The sequence below is a fragment of the Staurois parvus genome, unplaced genomic scaffold (assembly GCF_062004578.1).
Source record: "Staurois parvus isolate SC_StPar_1 unplaced genomic scaffold, SC_StPar_1.0 ptg000827l, whole genome shotgun sequence".
Classification (NCBI taxonomy): Eukaryota; Metazoa; Chordata; class Amphibia; order Anura; family Ranidae; genus Staurois; species Staurois parvus.
In genome coordinates, this window is record NW_028318623.1 from 8,146,803 (window position 1) to 8,160,878 (window position 14,076).

Sequence of the window (14,076 nt, forward strand, 5' to 3'; positions counted from 1 at the left end):
AAATGTCGACGGATAGTTCGCGCTGACACTGATGCTCCCTGAGCCTGCAGGACAGCTTGAATGTCTTTGGAACATGTTTGGGGCTGCTTATCCACCATCCGGACTATTCTGCGTTGCAATCTTTCATCAATTTTCCTCATCCGTCCACGACCAGGGAGATTAGCTACAGTGCCATGGGTTGCAAACTTCTTGATAATGTTGCGCACTGTGGACAAAGGCAAATCTAGTTCTCTGGAGATGGACTTGTAACCTTGAGATTGTTGATATTTTGCCACAATTTTGGTTCTCAGGTCCTCAGACAGTTCTCGTCTCCTCTTTCTGTTGTCCATGCTTAGTGTGGCACAGACAGACACACAATGCAAAGGTTAAGTGAACGTCTCTCCTTTTTATCTGCTTTCAGGTGTGATTTCTATATTGCCCACACCTGTTACTTGCCCCAGGTGAGTTTACAGGAGCATCACATGCTTGTAACATTCTTATTTATCCGCAGTTGTGAAAGGGTGCCAATACTTTTGTCCAGCCCATTTTTGGAGGTTTGTGTGACATTATGTCGAATTTGCTTTCTTTCCTCCCTTTTTTTGTTTTGTCCCAATACACACAAAGGGAATAAACATGTGTATAGCAAAACATGTGTTAATGCAATACGTTTCGTGAGAAATACATGATTTCCTGGAGAAATATCAAGGGTGCCAACAATTTCGGCCATGACTGTATATCCCAACTGCCTGTCCCCAGCTCACACTATGCACACAAAAATGTTCTCTGTCAGTTGCAGGTGAAGTCAAGCATTGTTTGTGTTTTTTTTTTTCTATTATACAGTTGCAAGAAAAAGTATGTGAACCCCTTGGGATTACGTGGAGTTTTGCATGAATTGGGCATAAAATGTGCTCTGAACATCATCTAAGTCACAACAATAGAAGAACACAGTCTGCTGAACATAATACTACACAAACATTAGATGTTGCCATGGTTTAATTGCACATAACATGTAAACATTCACAGTGCAGGGAGGAAAAAGTATGTGAGGCCCTAGCTTAATGACTTCTCCCAGAGCTAATTGGAGCCAGGAGTGAGCCAACCTTGACTCCAATCAGTGTGATGATATTGGATGTGTTGCTGACAGCTGTCCTGCCCTTAAAAAACACACACCTATTTTGGGTTTACTGGTTTCAAGAAGCACTGTCGGATGTGAACCATGCCTCGCAGAAAAGAGCTCTCAGAAGACCTACGATCAAGAATTGTTGACTTGCATGAAGCTGGAAAGGGTTACAAAAGTATCTCCAAAAGCCTTGATGTTCATGTGTCCACGGTAAGACAGACTGTCTACAAATGGAGAAAGCTTAGCACTGTTGCTACTCTCCCTAGGCTTGGTCGTCCTGTAAATATGACTCCAAGAGCACAGCGCAGAATGCTGCATGAGGTAAAGAAGAATCCCAGAGTGTCAGCTAAAGACCTACAGAAATCTCTGGCACATGCTAACATTTTTGTTGACACATTTACAATAAGGAAAACAGTAAACAAGAATGGAGTACATGGGAGGACACCACAGAAGAAGCCATTGCTGTCCAAAAAAATATTGCAGCACGTTTGAAGTTTGAAAAAGAGCAACTGGATGTTCCACAGCGCTACTGGCAAAATATACTGTGGACAGATGAAACCAAGATTGAGTTGTTTGGGAAGAACACACAACACTATGTGTGGAGAAAAAAAGGCACAGCACACCAACATCAAAACCTCATCCCCACTGTAAAACATGGCGGAGGGAGCATCAAGGTTTGGGGCTGCTTTGCTGCCTCAGGGCCTCGATGGATTGTTGTCATTGGTGGGGAAATTAATTCCAGAGTTTATCAAGACATTTTGCAGGAAAACGTATGACCATCTGTCCGCCAACTGAAGCTCCACAGAGGATGGGTGACGCAACAGGACAATGACCCAAAGCATACAAGTAATTCAACAAAACAATGGCTGCAACAGCACAGAATACACCTTCTGGAGTGGCCCAGTCAGAGTCCTGACCTCAACCCGATTGAAATGCTGTGGCATGACCTTAAGAGAGCGATTCACACCAGACATCCCAAGAATATTGCTACACTGAAACAGTTTTGTGAAGAGAAGTGGTTCAAAATTACTCCAGATCGTTGTGCAGGTCTGATCTGCAACTACAGGAAACTACAGGTTGAGGTTATTGCTGCCAAAGAAGGGTCAACCAGTTATTAAGTCCAAAGGTTCACATACTTTTTCCTCCCTGCACTGTGAATGTTTACATGTTATGTGCAATTAAACCATGGCAACATCTAATGTTTGTATAGTAATATGTTCAGCAGACTGTGTTCTTCTATTGTTGTGACTTAGATGACGTTCAGAGCACATTTTATGCCCAATTCATGCAAAACTCCACGTAATCCCATGGGGTTCACATACTTTTTCTTGCAACTGTATATGTATAACAAAGAGAGAGAACGAGAGAGAAAACATAGAAATTGCGGTTGTGTCGGTTCCCTCTTTCTTCAAAAAGTTTACTGGTGTGGAGAAACTGCTGATTGCGTGATATTAGATGACTTCCCCTATTGCATGATTCATATATTGCGCTGCCCAATACACAGACTGGCACATAGACACTGGAGACCGAGAGATTCACTAAACACAATTGGATATTTACAGATCTAGCAAATTCCAGGATTCCAAAAAAGGAATCTAGGAAGTCTGAGGAATCAGAGAATCCTTCAGATCAAGGAGGTGCCAGGACTAGAGTGAAGGAAACGTTATTTACTATCAGTTTGAAGAAAATGATCTTCAAGCAACACCAGTTGGCCTCCTGGGCTGCTGTGTCAGGTAAGGCTTTTTTCACATATATGCATTTGCCTTTGATGCTTTCTCCAGTGCTTTTTGCAGTTTGTTTTTGCATTTTTCTACATGCATTTTTTATTCATTTTTGACAAATTTTTACCATGTTTTGTGTTTTTGCTCAGCTCTTTTTTTTGTTACGGTGGAATTTTTTGTTGTTTCTTGGCAGAATGCAAAACACGGCAAAAAATGCACTACCATGCATTTTAGAAGTTTCTCCACTGAAAACAAAAATGCTTATTTTTGCTTTTAAAAAAAGTCGCTGGCCCTTTCCAAAAACACAGCAGCTAAAAAAAGCATGGATGGAAACATGTGCCATAGGAAACCTGTTAGTTTAACTTCTATAGTTGGGAAGATACTGGAGAGTTTAATAAAGGACCACATAGATGAGTTCTTGCTGGGAAAAAATATTTTAAGCAACACACAGTTGTCAACAAATCTGATTTCTTTTTATGAGGAGGTGAGCAAAACCTTGGACAGAGGGGTGTCGGTGGACGTGGTATACTTGGACAGAGGGGTAGCTGTGGATGTGGTATACTTGGACAGAGGGGTGGCGGTGGACGTGGTATACTTGGACAGAGGGGTGGCGGTGGACGTGGTATACTTGGACAGAGGGGTGGCAGTGGATGTGGTATACTTGGACAGAGGGGTGGCGGTGGACGTGGTATACCTGGACAGAGGGGTGGCGGTGGACGTGGTATACTTGGACAGAGGGGTGTCGGTGGACGTGGTATATTTGGACAGAGGGGTGTCGGTGGACGTGGTATACTTGGACAGAGGGGTGTCGGTGGACGTGGTGTACTTGGACAGAGGGGTGTCGGTGGACGTGGTGTACTTGGACAGAGGGGTAGCTGTGGATGTGGTATACTTGGACAGTGGGGTGGCGGTGGACGTGGTATACTTGGATTTTGCAAAAGCGTTTGACACAGCAGCACAGCGTTCCTCACACATGGCTAATGTGTAAGGTAAAGTCTACAGGCTTGGAAAAATCTGTATGTAAATGGATAGAAAACTGGCTAAAAGATCGTATTCAGAGTAGTGGTTAATGATTCATACTCTGAATGGTCTAGGGGTGTCAGTAGTGTACCCTAAGGTTCAGTGTTGGGACCCTTAATTTGTAATATATTTATAAACAATAATGGGTCTGGGATTATAAATCCCATTTCAGTCTTTGCAGATCACACCAAGCTATGCCGTGAAATAACGTCCTTACAGGATGTCTCCAATTTACAAGCCGACCTCAATACTCTGTGTAATTGGGCAACTATGTGGCAAATGAGGCTTAATGCTGATAAATGTAAGGTTCTGCACTTGGGGGCTAAGAATATGCATGCATCATACATACTAGGGGGGGTACAACTGGGGGAATCAATAGTGGAGAAGGATTTGGGGGTTCTTGTAGATCACAAGCTTAATAATGGCAGCAATGCCAAGCTGTGGCTTCTAAAGCGAGCAAAATCCTCTCTTGTATTAAAAGAGGTATAGACTCCAGAGAGAGAGATATCATTTCCCCCGGTACAAATCATTAGTTATACCTCATCTGGAATATGCAGTTCAGTTTTGGGCACCAATTCACAAAAAGAACATTGGGGAACTGGAGAAAGTATAGAGAAGGGCAACCAAACTGATAAGAGGCATGGAGGAGCTCAGCTATGAGGAAAGATTAGAGGAACTGAATTTATTCTCTCTTGAGAAGAGGAGATTAAGGGGGGATATGATCTCCATGTATAATACATAAGGGGGGATATGATCTCCATGTATAATACATAAGGGGGGATATGATCTCCATGTATAATACATAAGGGGGGATATGATCACCATGTATAATACATAAGGGGGGATATGATCTCCATGTATAATACATAAGGGGGGATATGATCACCATGTATAATACATAAGGGGAATATGATCTTCTCCATGTATAATACATAAGGGGGATATGATCTCCATGTATAATACATAAGGGGGGATATGATCTCCATGTATAAATACATCAGTGGTTCATATAGTGAACTCGGTGTAGAGCTATTCACCCTGAGATCATCACAGAGGACAAGGGGGCACTCTTTACATATGGAGAAAAATAAATTTAATCTCCAAACATGGAAAGGTTTCTTCACAGTGAGAGCTGTGAAAATGTGGAATAGATTCCCTTAAGAGTTGGTTCTGGCCAGCTCAGTGGATTGCTTTAAAAAAGTCCTGGATTCTTTCTTAGATACACAGAATATAACTGGATACTAACATTTATAGGTGAAGCTGATCCAGGGAATATCCAATTGCCTCTCGGGGGATCAGGAAGGGATTTTGTCCCCTGCAGGAGCAAATTGGATCATGCTTTGTTGGGTTTTTTTGCCTTCCTCTGGATCAACTGTGGGTAGAGGATTATAACTTTTTTTTTGTTTTGTTTAATGGTTGAACTGGATGGACTTTTGTCTTTTTTTTTTCAGCCAGACTAACTATGTAGCTATGTAACTCACCGGCCACTTTATTAGGTACACCTGTTCAATTGCCTGGTAACAGAAATTGCTAATCGTCCAATCACATGGCAGCAACTCAATGCATTTAGGCATCTAGATGTGGTAAAGACGATTTGCTGAAGTTCAAATCGAGCATCAGAATGGGGAAGAAAGGGGATTTAGGTGACTTTGAATATGGTATGGCTGTTAGTGCCAGCTGGGCTGGTCGGAGTATTTCAAAAACTGCTGATCTACTGAGATTTTCACGCACAACCATCTCTAGGGTTTACAGAGAATGGTCCGAAAAAGAGATAATATCCACTGAGCAGCAGTTGTGTGGATGAAAATGCCTTTTTGATGTCAGAGGTCAGATGGGAATGGGCAGACTGATTCAAGATGATTGAAAAGTAACAGTAACTCATGTCAATATGGACCCATGTCTCTTAGGAATGTTTCCAACACCTTGTTGAATCTATGCCACAAAGAATGCAAAGGCAATTTTGAAGGCAAAATGGGGTCCAACCCAGTACTAGGAAATAAAGTGGCCGGTGAGTGTATATTGCATTTATCCCAGTACCTGGCCTCAAGGAGCTTACAATCTAAAACTGGCCATACATAGTTCAGTTGTTTTCACTGAACTATGTATGGGATCCTCCCACTGTGTCATTGTATTCTGGATTCCCATGCCTTTAGAATACACTGAGCAGTGCTGCAGCTGATTGGCCGCATGTGCTGATTAAAGCAAATTTTCCAACAAGGCATTTCATGTAAAGTCAATTGATAGATCAGCCATACAGTGGGGAAAATAATAATTTGATCCCCTGCAGATTTTGTAAATTTGCCCACTTACAAAGAAGTGAAGGGACTATAATTCTTATCATGGGTGCATTTTAAAAGATAGACAGAATATCAAACAAAAATCCAGGAAAAACACGATACAAATGTTATGAATTGAGTTGCAGTTCAGTGAGTAAAATAAGTATTTGGTCCCCAAGCAAAACATGATTTAGTACTTGGTGGAGAAACTGTTGTTGGCGAGCACAGAGGTAAGATGTTTCTTGTAGTTGGTTACCAGGTCTGCACACATCTCGGGAGGGATTTTGGTCCACTCTACTTTATAGATCTTCTCTAAATCCTTAAGCTTTCTTGGCTGTCGCAAAGTTTCAGCTCCCTCCATACATTTTTTTTAATAGGATTAAGGTATGGAGACGGGCTAGACCACTCCATGACCTTAATGTGCTTCTTCTTGAGCCACTCCTGTGTTGCCTTGGCGGTATGTTTTGGGTCATTGTCATGTTGGAAGACCCATCCACGACCCATCTTCAGTGTTTTGGCTGAGGGAAGAAGGTTCTCATCCAAGATTTTACAAATCGGTCTGTAAATGCGTCAAAGTTGGCCTGTACCTTTAAATAATAAATAACAGCCTCAAAGCCTAATGTTTCCACCTCCGTCCTTGACTGTAGTGATGGTGTTCTTAGGGCCATAGTCAGCATTTTCTACCTCCAAATATGGCGAGTCAAGTTAATGCCAAAGAGCTCAATTTTTTTTTCTCATCTGACCACAACACTTTCTCCTAGTCCTTCTCTGAATCATTTAGATGTTCATTGGCAAACTTCAGACAGGCCTGTACATGAGCCTTCTTGAGGAGGGTGACCTTGTGGATGCTGCAGGATTTCAATCTATGGCAGTGTATGGTGTTACCAATGGTTTGTTTGGTAACTGTGGTCCCAACTGCCTTGATATCATTCACAAGCTCCTACCGTGTATTTCTGGGCTGATGCCTCACTTTTCTCATGATCATCCTTACCCCATGAGGAGAAATCTTGCACGGAGCTCCAAACTGAGGGCGATTGATAATTATTTAGTATTTCTTCCATTATTTTGTATTCAATTTTTCTAGTTGAATTTATTCTGAAAAATATGGGAAACCTTGGAGAAAGTGGTTTAAAAATATCGACCGCTTAAAGTTTACATTAGGACAACACTTGAAAGAAAAAAAAAAGGATTGAGTGCATCTCTTGGCAAACTGCTCAGAACCACCCACACCACCATCTACACAACATAAGGACTAATTATTCCGTAGTCCCGGGATAAGGACTGGGACTTGGTCCAACACAGGATATGGACACTGACCACAGGACAGCTCTGGGTTTTTTTTGTATTTATCAAACAGGTAAAACACAATCTTTTAAATATTTAAAGTGTTACTAAAGTAAAAAAAAATGTTTTGAAATAAAATACCAAACATATTATACTTATCTGCTCTGTGTAATGGTATTGGAGTGGCCCAGATCCTCCTTTTCTTGGGTCCCCCGCTGGCAATCCTGGCTCCTCTTCATGGGCAAGCCACTTGCTATGGGGCTGCATGCTCCTGAGTTGTGTACCTATGGAGCCGCGCTCCATGGACTTACACAGCAGGGCTTAGTCCCGCCCCCACTTCCTCCTCACTACATTTGATTGACAGCAGTAGGAGCCAAGGTAACAGGCGATAACAGCTGGATAAGGAGAATCAAGGGTCTGGGGTGGTACTACAGCAGATGCTGACTAGCTTTCAAGGAGAAACTGTTTTGCTGTAACTACTTGTACATAGTTCAGGAAGATTTTCTCAGTTCCATTGGGTATCCTGTACACCCCTTACCCTATCCAAGATGAAATCCCTCTAATAAAAATCCAAAAACAAGTTGAAGCAATGGTTACTGACTACTGAATGCAAATCGGTGTGGAAATTCATGTTGCCTGGCTGTGCAGGACTATAGGGGGACCGAAAGGTTCCGCAACTCGATCCCCTCATGTTTTTTATTGTATTGTTATTGTTCTGTCCCCCATTGTAATGTACAGCGCTGAGCGAACTCTTGACGCTTTATAAATACTGTATAATAATAATAATAACTCCTAAGGGGGTAGTGCTACACACATACTAGGGCCAATTTAGATTGGAGCCAATTAACCACTTCAGGTCCAGCCACTTTCACCCTCTTCCTGCCCAGGCCAATTTTCAGCTTTCAGTGCTGTCACACTTTGAATGGCAATTGCGCAGTCATGCAACACTGTACCCAAAATGAAATTGTTATTTTTTTGAGACAGATAAAACTTTCTTTTGGTAGTATTTATTCACCACTGGGATTTTTATTTTTTTGCTATAAAAATGAAAAAAGATGATTTTAAAAGTGTTTTTCTTATAAAATTTTGCAAATAAACAATCTTTCTTCATAGATCTAAATCTTCATAAATAACCCAAATCAGTGTATAAAAAATTATTATAATTTTAAATTTTTTTTAACTCATATATGTATATATATATATATATATATATATATATATTTTTTTTTTTTTTTTTTTTTTTTTTTTTACATACCGTCGCCCTAGCAGTACAGTCTTTTTTTTTACACCCATAAAGGCTGGAAAAGCAATAATTTCTAGTGCTCTCTGGCTGCATTCCTGCAGCCTCTGAGAAATACAGTGAGAGCTGTGATTGGTCACAGCTTCTCACATGGTACAAGGCTGTTGTGAATGGCCTTGTACCATGTGACCTCTGTGATCATTCACAGAATTTTCAAGTAGTAAACAATGATGTCAGGAAGTGACATCTTGTTTACTACTGTTCATGTGATCACTGATTGGCCAATCACTGATCACACGAATCAGGACCTCACACAGAGGTCCCATACATCGATCTGTGTTCCACTGTGTCCGGTGGACGTAGCGGGCACAGATCGCGGTGCTGTGAGCTCCCAGGCAATGGTTGCAGGGGGATGTTTAGAAACGTCCCCCCCCACATTGGCAATGTTCCTTTCACCCCCAAATCCAATCACTGTCCAAATCTTGTAGACTTCACCTCCGCAACATCTCCAAGATACGCTCATTCCTAACCTCGGAAACCACTAAGCAACTCATTCACTCCCTTGTTATATCTCACCTTGACTATTGTAACTCCCTCCTCATTGGCCGACCTCATCGCAGGCTATCCCCTCTTCAATCTATCATGAATGCTGCTGCCAGACTTATCCACCTTACTAACCGTTCTGTATCTGCCACCCCTCTCTGCTAATCCCTCCACTGGCCTCCACCCCTCTCTGCCAATCCCTCCACTGGCCTCCACTCAGTGTCCTCCACCCCTCTCTGCCAATCCTCCACTGGCCTCCACCCCTCTCTGCCAATCCCTCCACTGGCTTCCCATTGCCCAACGGATAAAATTCAAAACATTAACAATAACGTATAAAGCCATTTATAACTCTGCCCCAAATTACATCACCAATCTTGTCTCCAAATATCACCCAAACCGTACTCTCCTCCTCCTCTCTAGCTCCCTTGTCTCCTCCTCCTTTTCTAGAGCTTCCCCCATCCTCTGGAACTCTCTACCCCGATTTATCAGACTATTGCCTACTCTGCTCACTTTTAGGCGATCTCTGAAAACCTATCTCTTCAGGGAAGCCTATCCTGCCCTCAGCTAATAATGGAATCTTCTACTCTTCCAACCAGTCCATCCCCCACAGTTACTACCTTTTGTACCACTAGCCCCTCCCTCCTAGATTGTAAGCTCCAAGGAGCAGGGCCCTCAAATCCCTCTTGTATTGAACTGTATTGTTGCTGTATTGTCTCCCGTTATATTGTAAAGCGCTGAGCAAACTGTTGGCACTATATAAATCCTGTATAATAATAATAATAATTCCCGCTCGGCCGTTTATCGGTATGGGCCGGACAGGAAGCGGTTAACCTACCAGCATATCTTTGGGGTGTTGGAGGAAACTGGAGCAGGCGCGCGGGAGTCTGGGCCACGGCACAGAGCTCTGAAGGTAATGCATGCGCGGTGACGTCATCAGCTGCAGAGACACTGAATATCTCCAAATGGCGCACATGTAGGAGATATTCCTTGTACTTACAGGAAGCTTTATTATAAGATTTCCTGTAGTTCCAGGTGTCCAGTGGGAGATTACTTCTACTTTGAGACAGTGGTATAGAAATACATTAGATGCGACTTCAGGTGTGATTTGTAAATCGTATGTTGCACCTGAAGTTGTTTAGGTGTGAACCAGGGCTAAAAAAGAAATGAAAGGTAAAACATTTATGTATACATGAAAAAAAAGTTGCCTAAGGAGCTTAGAGAGCTGGGGGGGGGGGGGAGAAGCAGCATCACATTGGTCTTCCCAGTAAATGGCTGTATGGGGGGGGGGGGGTTGATCATTGGAGGAGAGCAGGTTGAATTCCCATCACAACCAGAAAACTGACCACACTGTGCTCTCATACCTAGTATGGTCAGTTTTTAATAGGAAAGCAGAGAGACTGGCAGGAACACCAGGGATTTCACACAAAAGAGAACAGGATATGTTTTCACATAAGTACATGGTACAGCAGGCACATACAGTATCAGGAATATGAAATGTTGGGTTTACATATTCTTTCAATGAAAATGTATTTGTCTGGAGTTCAGCTTTGATTTCAAATGTATGCCATTTATATATGCCTTTAGCTTTACCAAACATACTTGGAGGATACACCTGACCAATCCATGCAATTAGTATCAAATTAGGATTTTATTTTGTTGTCTGATTTCATCTGCATGAAAGAAAATAGTATGTGCCATCCTGACCTACAACTAGATGATGGCTGAACATTGATTGGTTGTTATATGCAGCTCCAGCAGTATTCTATTTGCATTTTTAACATGAGAACAAAGGGGATTGCTGGCGATATATTGATATGATCCCTGATCTTCTTATCTGTCACTTTCTCTTGCAGTTCTCCTCGGTGTGTTGGTGGATGTGTCCAGTGGGATGATGAGTATTGAGGTGATCCCTCCATATCCGGTCATCGGGAGATCTGTCACTCTGAGTGTTACTGGGATTACTGGGAAAATTCAGGCTGTTGTTTGGTATAAAGGACCGACCACACGCAGAGAATATGAAGCCGTTCTATATATCACTGGTGATAATCGAATATTTCCTGGACCTCTGTTAATCCGTGATAGGATGACAGCTTTCCCCAATGGATCTCTACAGATCTCCAACCTAAATATCTCTGATGAGGGAAATTACCGAGTGTGGATACAAACAGATAAAATAATTGATACCAATGTACACCTGAAAATCTATGGTGAGTAATCCATCAGAAGATTGTCAGATTTATCCATAATGGACTCGTGTTTTCATGTAATAGTTTCGGGGGTTATAGCAGACATCGCCTTATTCCAGCATCAGCTCCATCCCTGCAGTTCAGGATCTTCGGTGTACAGCCAATCAGAGACTGCCGGCGCCACAGCCAGTCCAATGCCAAGTGATATTTTTTTTTTTTAAGGGCCAGTGCATGTGTTACTCAGCATTAAGGGTGAAACCCGAGAACATAAAAAAAAAAAAAAACACAGGGGTTCTAGCACCCCCCTATATAACCTAAAGTACCTCTTCAGCTCCAGCAATGTAGCCGTACGTCACTGGAGTTTGAGCCGTTATACCAGGATGACGCTTGCAGCCACAGGCATCATCCCAGTACTATCTGTTAGAGCCAGCAGTCTGCTCTTTTGTAAAAGCGATCGTAGTGGTTAACTAATAATTAAGGCTACGTTCACACTAGCGTTGTGTGCAGATGGCAGAGAGGCGTTTGGGAAGCGTTTTTACCGCTTCCCAAACACCTCTGACAATTCTGCACATTGCAGCTCTTGGTGCTGTTCTAACGGGAGCGTTAGTGTCTCGTCGCGGCAAAACGGACACCTCTGGTCGATTCAGGAGGCGTTGAAGCCTCCTATTCTAGTCTATGGTGCCGCTCTGCAAATGCCCGGCTGGCGTTTGTGGTGCGGTTGTGACGTGGTTGCGGGGAGTTTGTGGAGCGGTAACACCATTCAAACATCATTATAGGCGTTTGTGGGGTGTTTTTAATGCTCGGCAAACGCTTAGCAACTGCCGCTGAACCGCACATGCGGCGTTTGCGGAGCGTTAAAAAAACGCTCTGCAAACGCTGGACCAATGCTTGCCAAACGCTATAGGGGTGTTTGGCAAGCGTTGGTAAAACAGTCAAGTGTGAACGAGCCCTAAGAAAGGTGCAGCGCTAAAATAATATTAGACCAAATGGTAATCCAAATAATAAATCGTAATATGTAGGTCATAAAAGGAATAAAATATAATGTTCATAAAGTGACAGTTCGTGCTAAGGTGCCAGTCAAGGACTGATAATTACTCCAAAATTCAGTGCAGGTGTAGTAAAAATACGCATTTACCAGATTAGCATTTTAAATACATATGTAAATAATATAGCCGGGGGTTCCCTTTAAGGATGGAATGGATGAGATAAGCCGAGTACGGATTCTCTACCGGTATACAGCCCTGCGGATGTCTCCTGGGTGTGCAAGGATTGGATCCAGCCAGAGGTCCCCTTAAAGCAGTGGTTCACAACCTGTGGGTCGCGACCCCTTTGGGGGTTGAACGACCCTTTCACAGGGGTCCCCTAATACCATCAGAAAACACATATTTCCGATGTGTAAAGAGCAGCTACTGTGTAGAAAGCAGCTGCTGTGTTGAAAGCAGCTACTCTGTTAAAAGCAGCTACTCTGTTAAAAGCAGCTACTGTATAGAAAGCAGCTACTGTATAGAAAGCAGCTACTGTGCTGAAAGCAGCTACTGTGCTGAAAGCAGCTACTGTGTAGAAAGAAGCTACTGTGTAGAAAGCAGCTACTGTGCTGAAAGCAGCTACTGTGTAGAAAGCAGCTGCTGTGTAGAAAGCAGCTGCTGTGTAGAAAGCAGCTGCTGTGTTGAAAGCAGCTACTCTGTTAAAAGCAGCTACTCTGTTAAAAGCAGCTACTCTGTTAAAAGCAGCTACTGTGTTGAAAGCAGCAGTATTGGAGGTAAAACGGCACTCATGAATTATAATTACTGGGTAAATAATTTTATGGTTGGGGGTCACCACAACATGAGGAACTGTATTAAAGGGTCACGGCATTAGGAAGGTTGAGAACCACTGCCTTAAAGGATGGATGGGAGTTTTACATCCTGTAGTAGAAAACTCCCTCCTCTGGGTTCTGTGGGATACTGCAGCTGCCTTCCAGGGTGGGCTCTGCAAATTAATTCAGCTCGATACGGAGCTAGACAAAGAGTAGCCCATAGTTCAGTATTGCATTAACAAATTTCTTGAGAAATCCACGTGGTAAAGCATTTAAAAACAGGAGTAAAAGTAATCATGTGTAGTATTGTGGAGAGGGACTGACCATCCACCAAGCAAGATGGCCACCGGACCTTCACGAGGCTCCTCCTTAACACGTTTCGTGCCACGCACTTCTTCAGAAGGGGTTGCTAATTAAATTTAAGCTCTCACTGATCTTTTTACCTAGTAGTGGTTAACTAGCCGCTCGATCGCTAATAGGACGTCCCCCGCCGCCTTCCGCTGCTCGCTCTGGCTCTCCTGTCCCTCCAGGAGACCCAAGCTATCAGCCGGTGCATTCATTGGCTGGTTGGACACCCAAACAGAAAAAAAAAAAAATCGACTTTGATCAGGGTCTCCACTATGGTAACCCGGAAGCAATGACCTGACGTCACTTTCGGTTTATACGGATGTCAACAGCGCCATTATCAAAAACTAAAATCATGGAGCTTGGTGTTTTGAACGCTTTTAAGTGCAGAGGAGGGATCTGGGGTCTTTCTGATAAAAAAAATTAAAGTGACAGTGTAAAAATAAATACATTCAAATAAAATAAATAGAAAATGTTATGCACCCCCCCCCCCCCCATCGTTCCGTGCTCAAGCGAATGCAAGTGTTGCTTGTCTGTATGTAAACAGCGATCGCACCACACATGTGA

At 42.8% G+C, this 14,076-nt stretch overlaps 1 protein-coding gene across 1 annotated transcript in view; it reads left to right on the forward strand.

Moving 5' to 3' along the window:
- The first annotated feature begins 2,665 nt into the window (after nucleotides 1-2,665).
- LOC149443909 (cell adhesion molecule CEACAM4-like) overlaps nucleotides 2,666-14,076 on the forward strand; it is a 36,537-nt gene continuing 25,126 nt past the window's right edge. Inside the window, exons 1-2 of the mRNA XM_089655229.1 lie at nucleotides 2,666-2,832; nucleotides 11,037-11,390. Of these exons, the coding sequence (XP_089511355.1) occupies nucleotides 2,787-2,832; nucleotides 11,037-11,390 (400 nt within the window). The 5' untranslated portion in view covers nucleotides 2,666-2,786. The remainder of the gene's footprint in view (nucleotides 2,833-11,036; nucleotides 11,391-14,076) is intronic.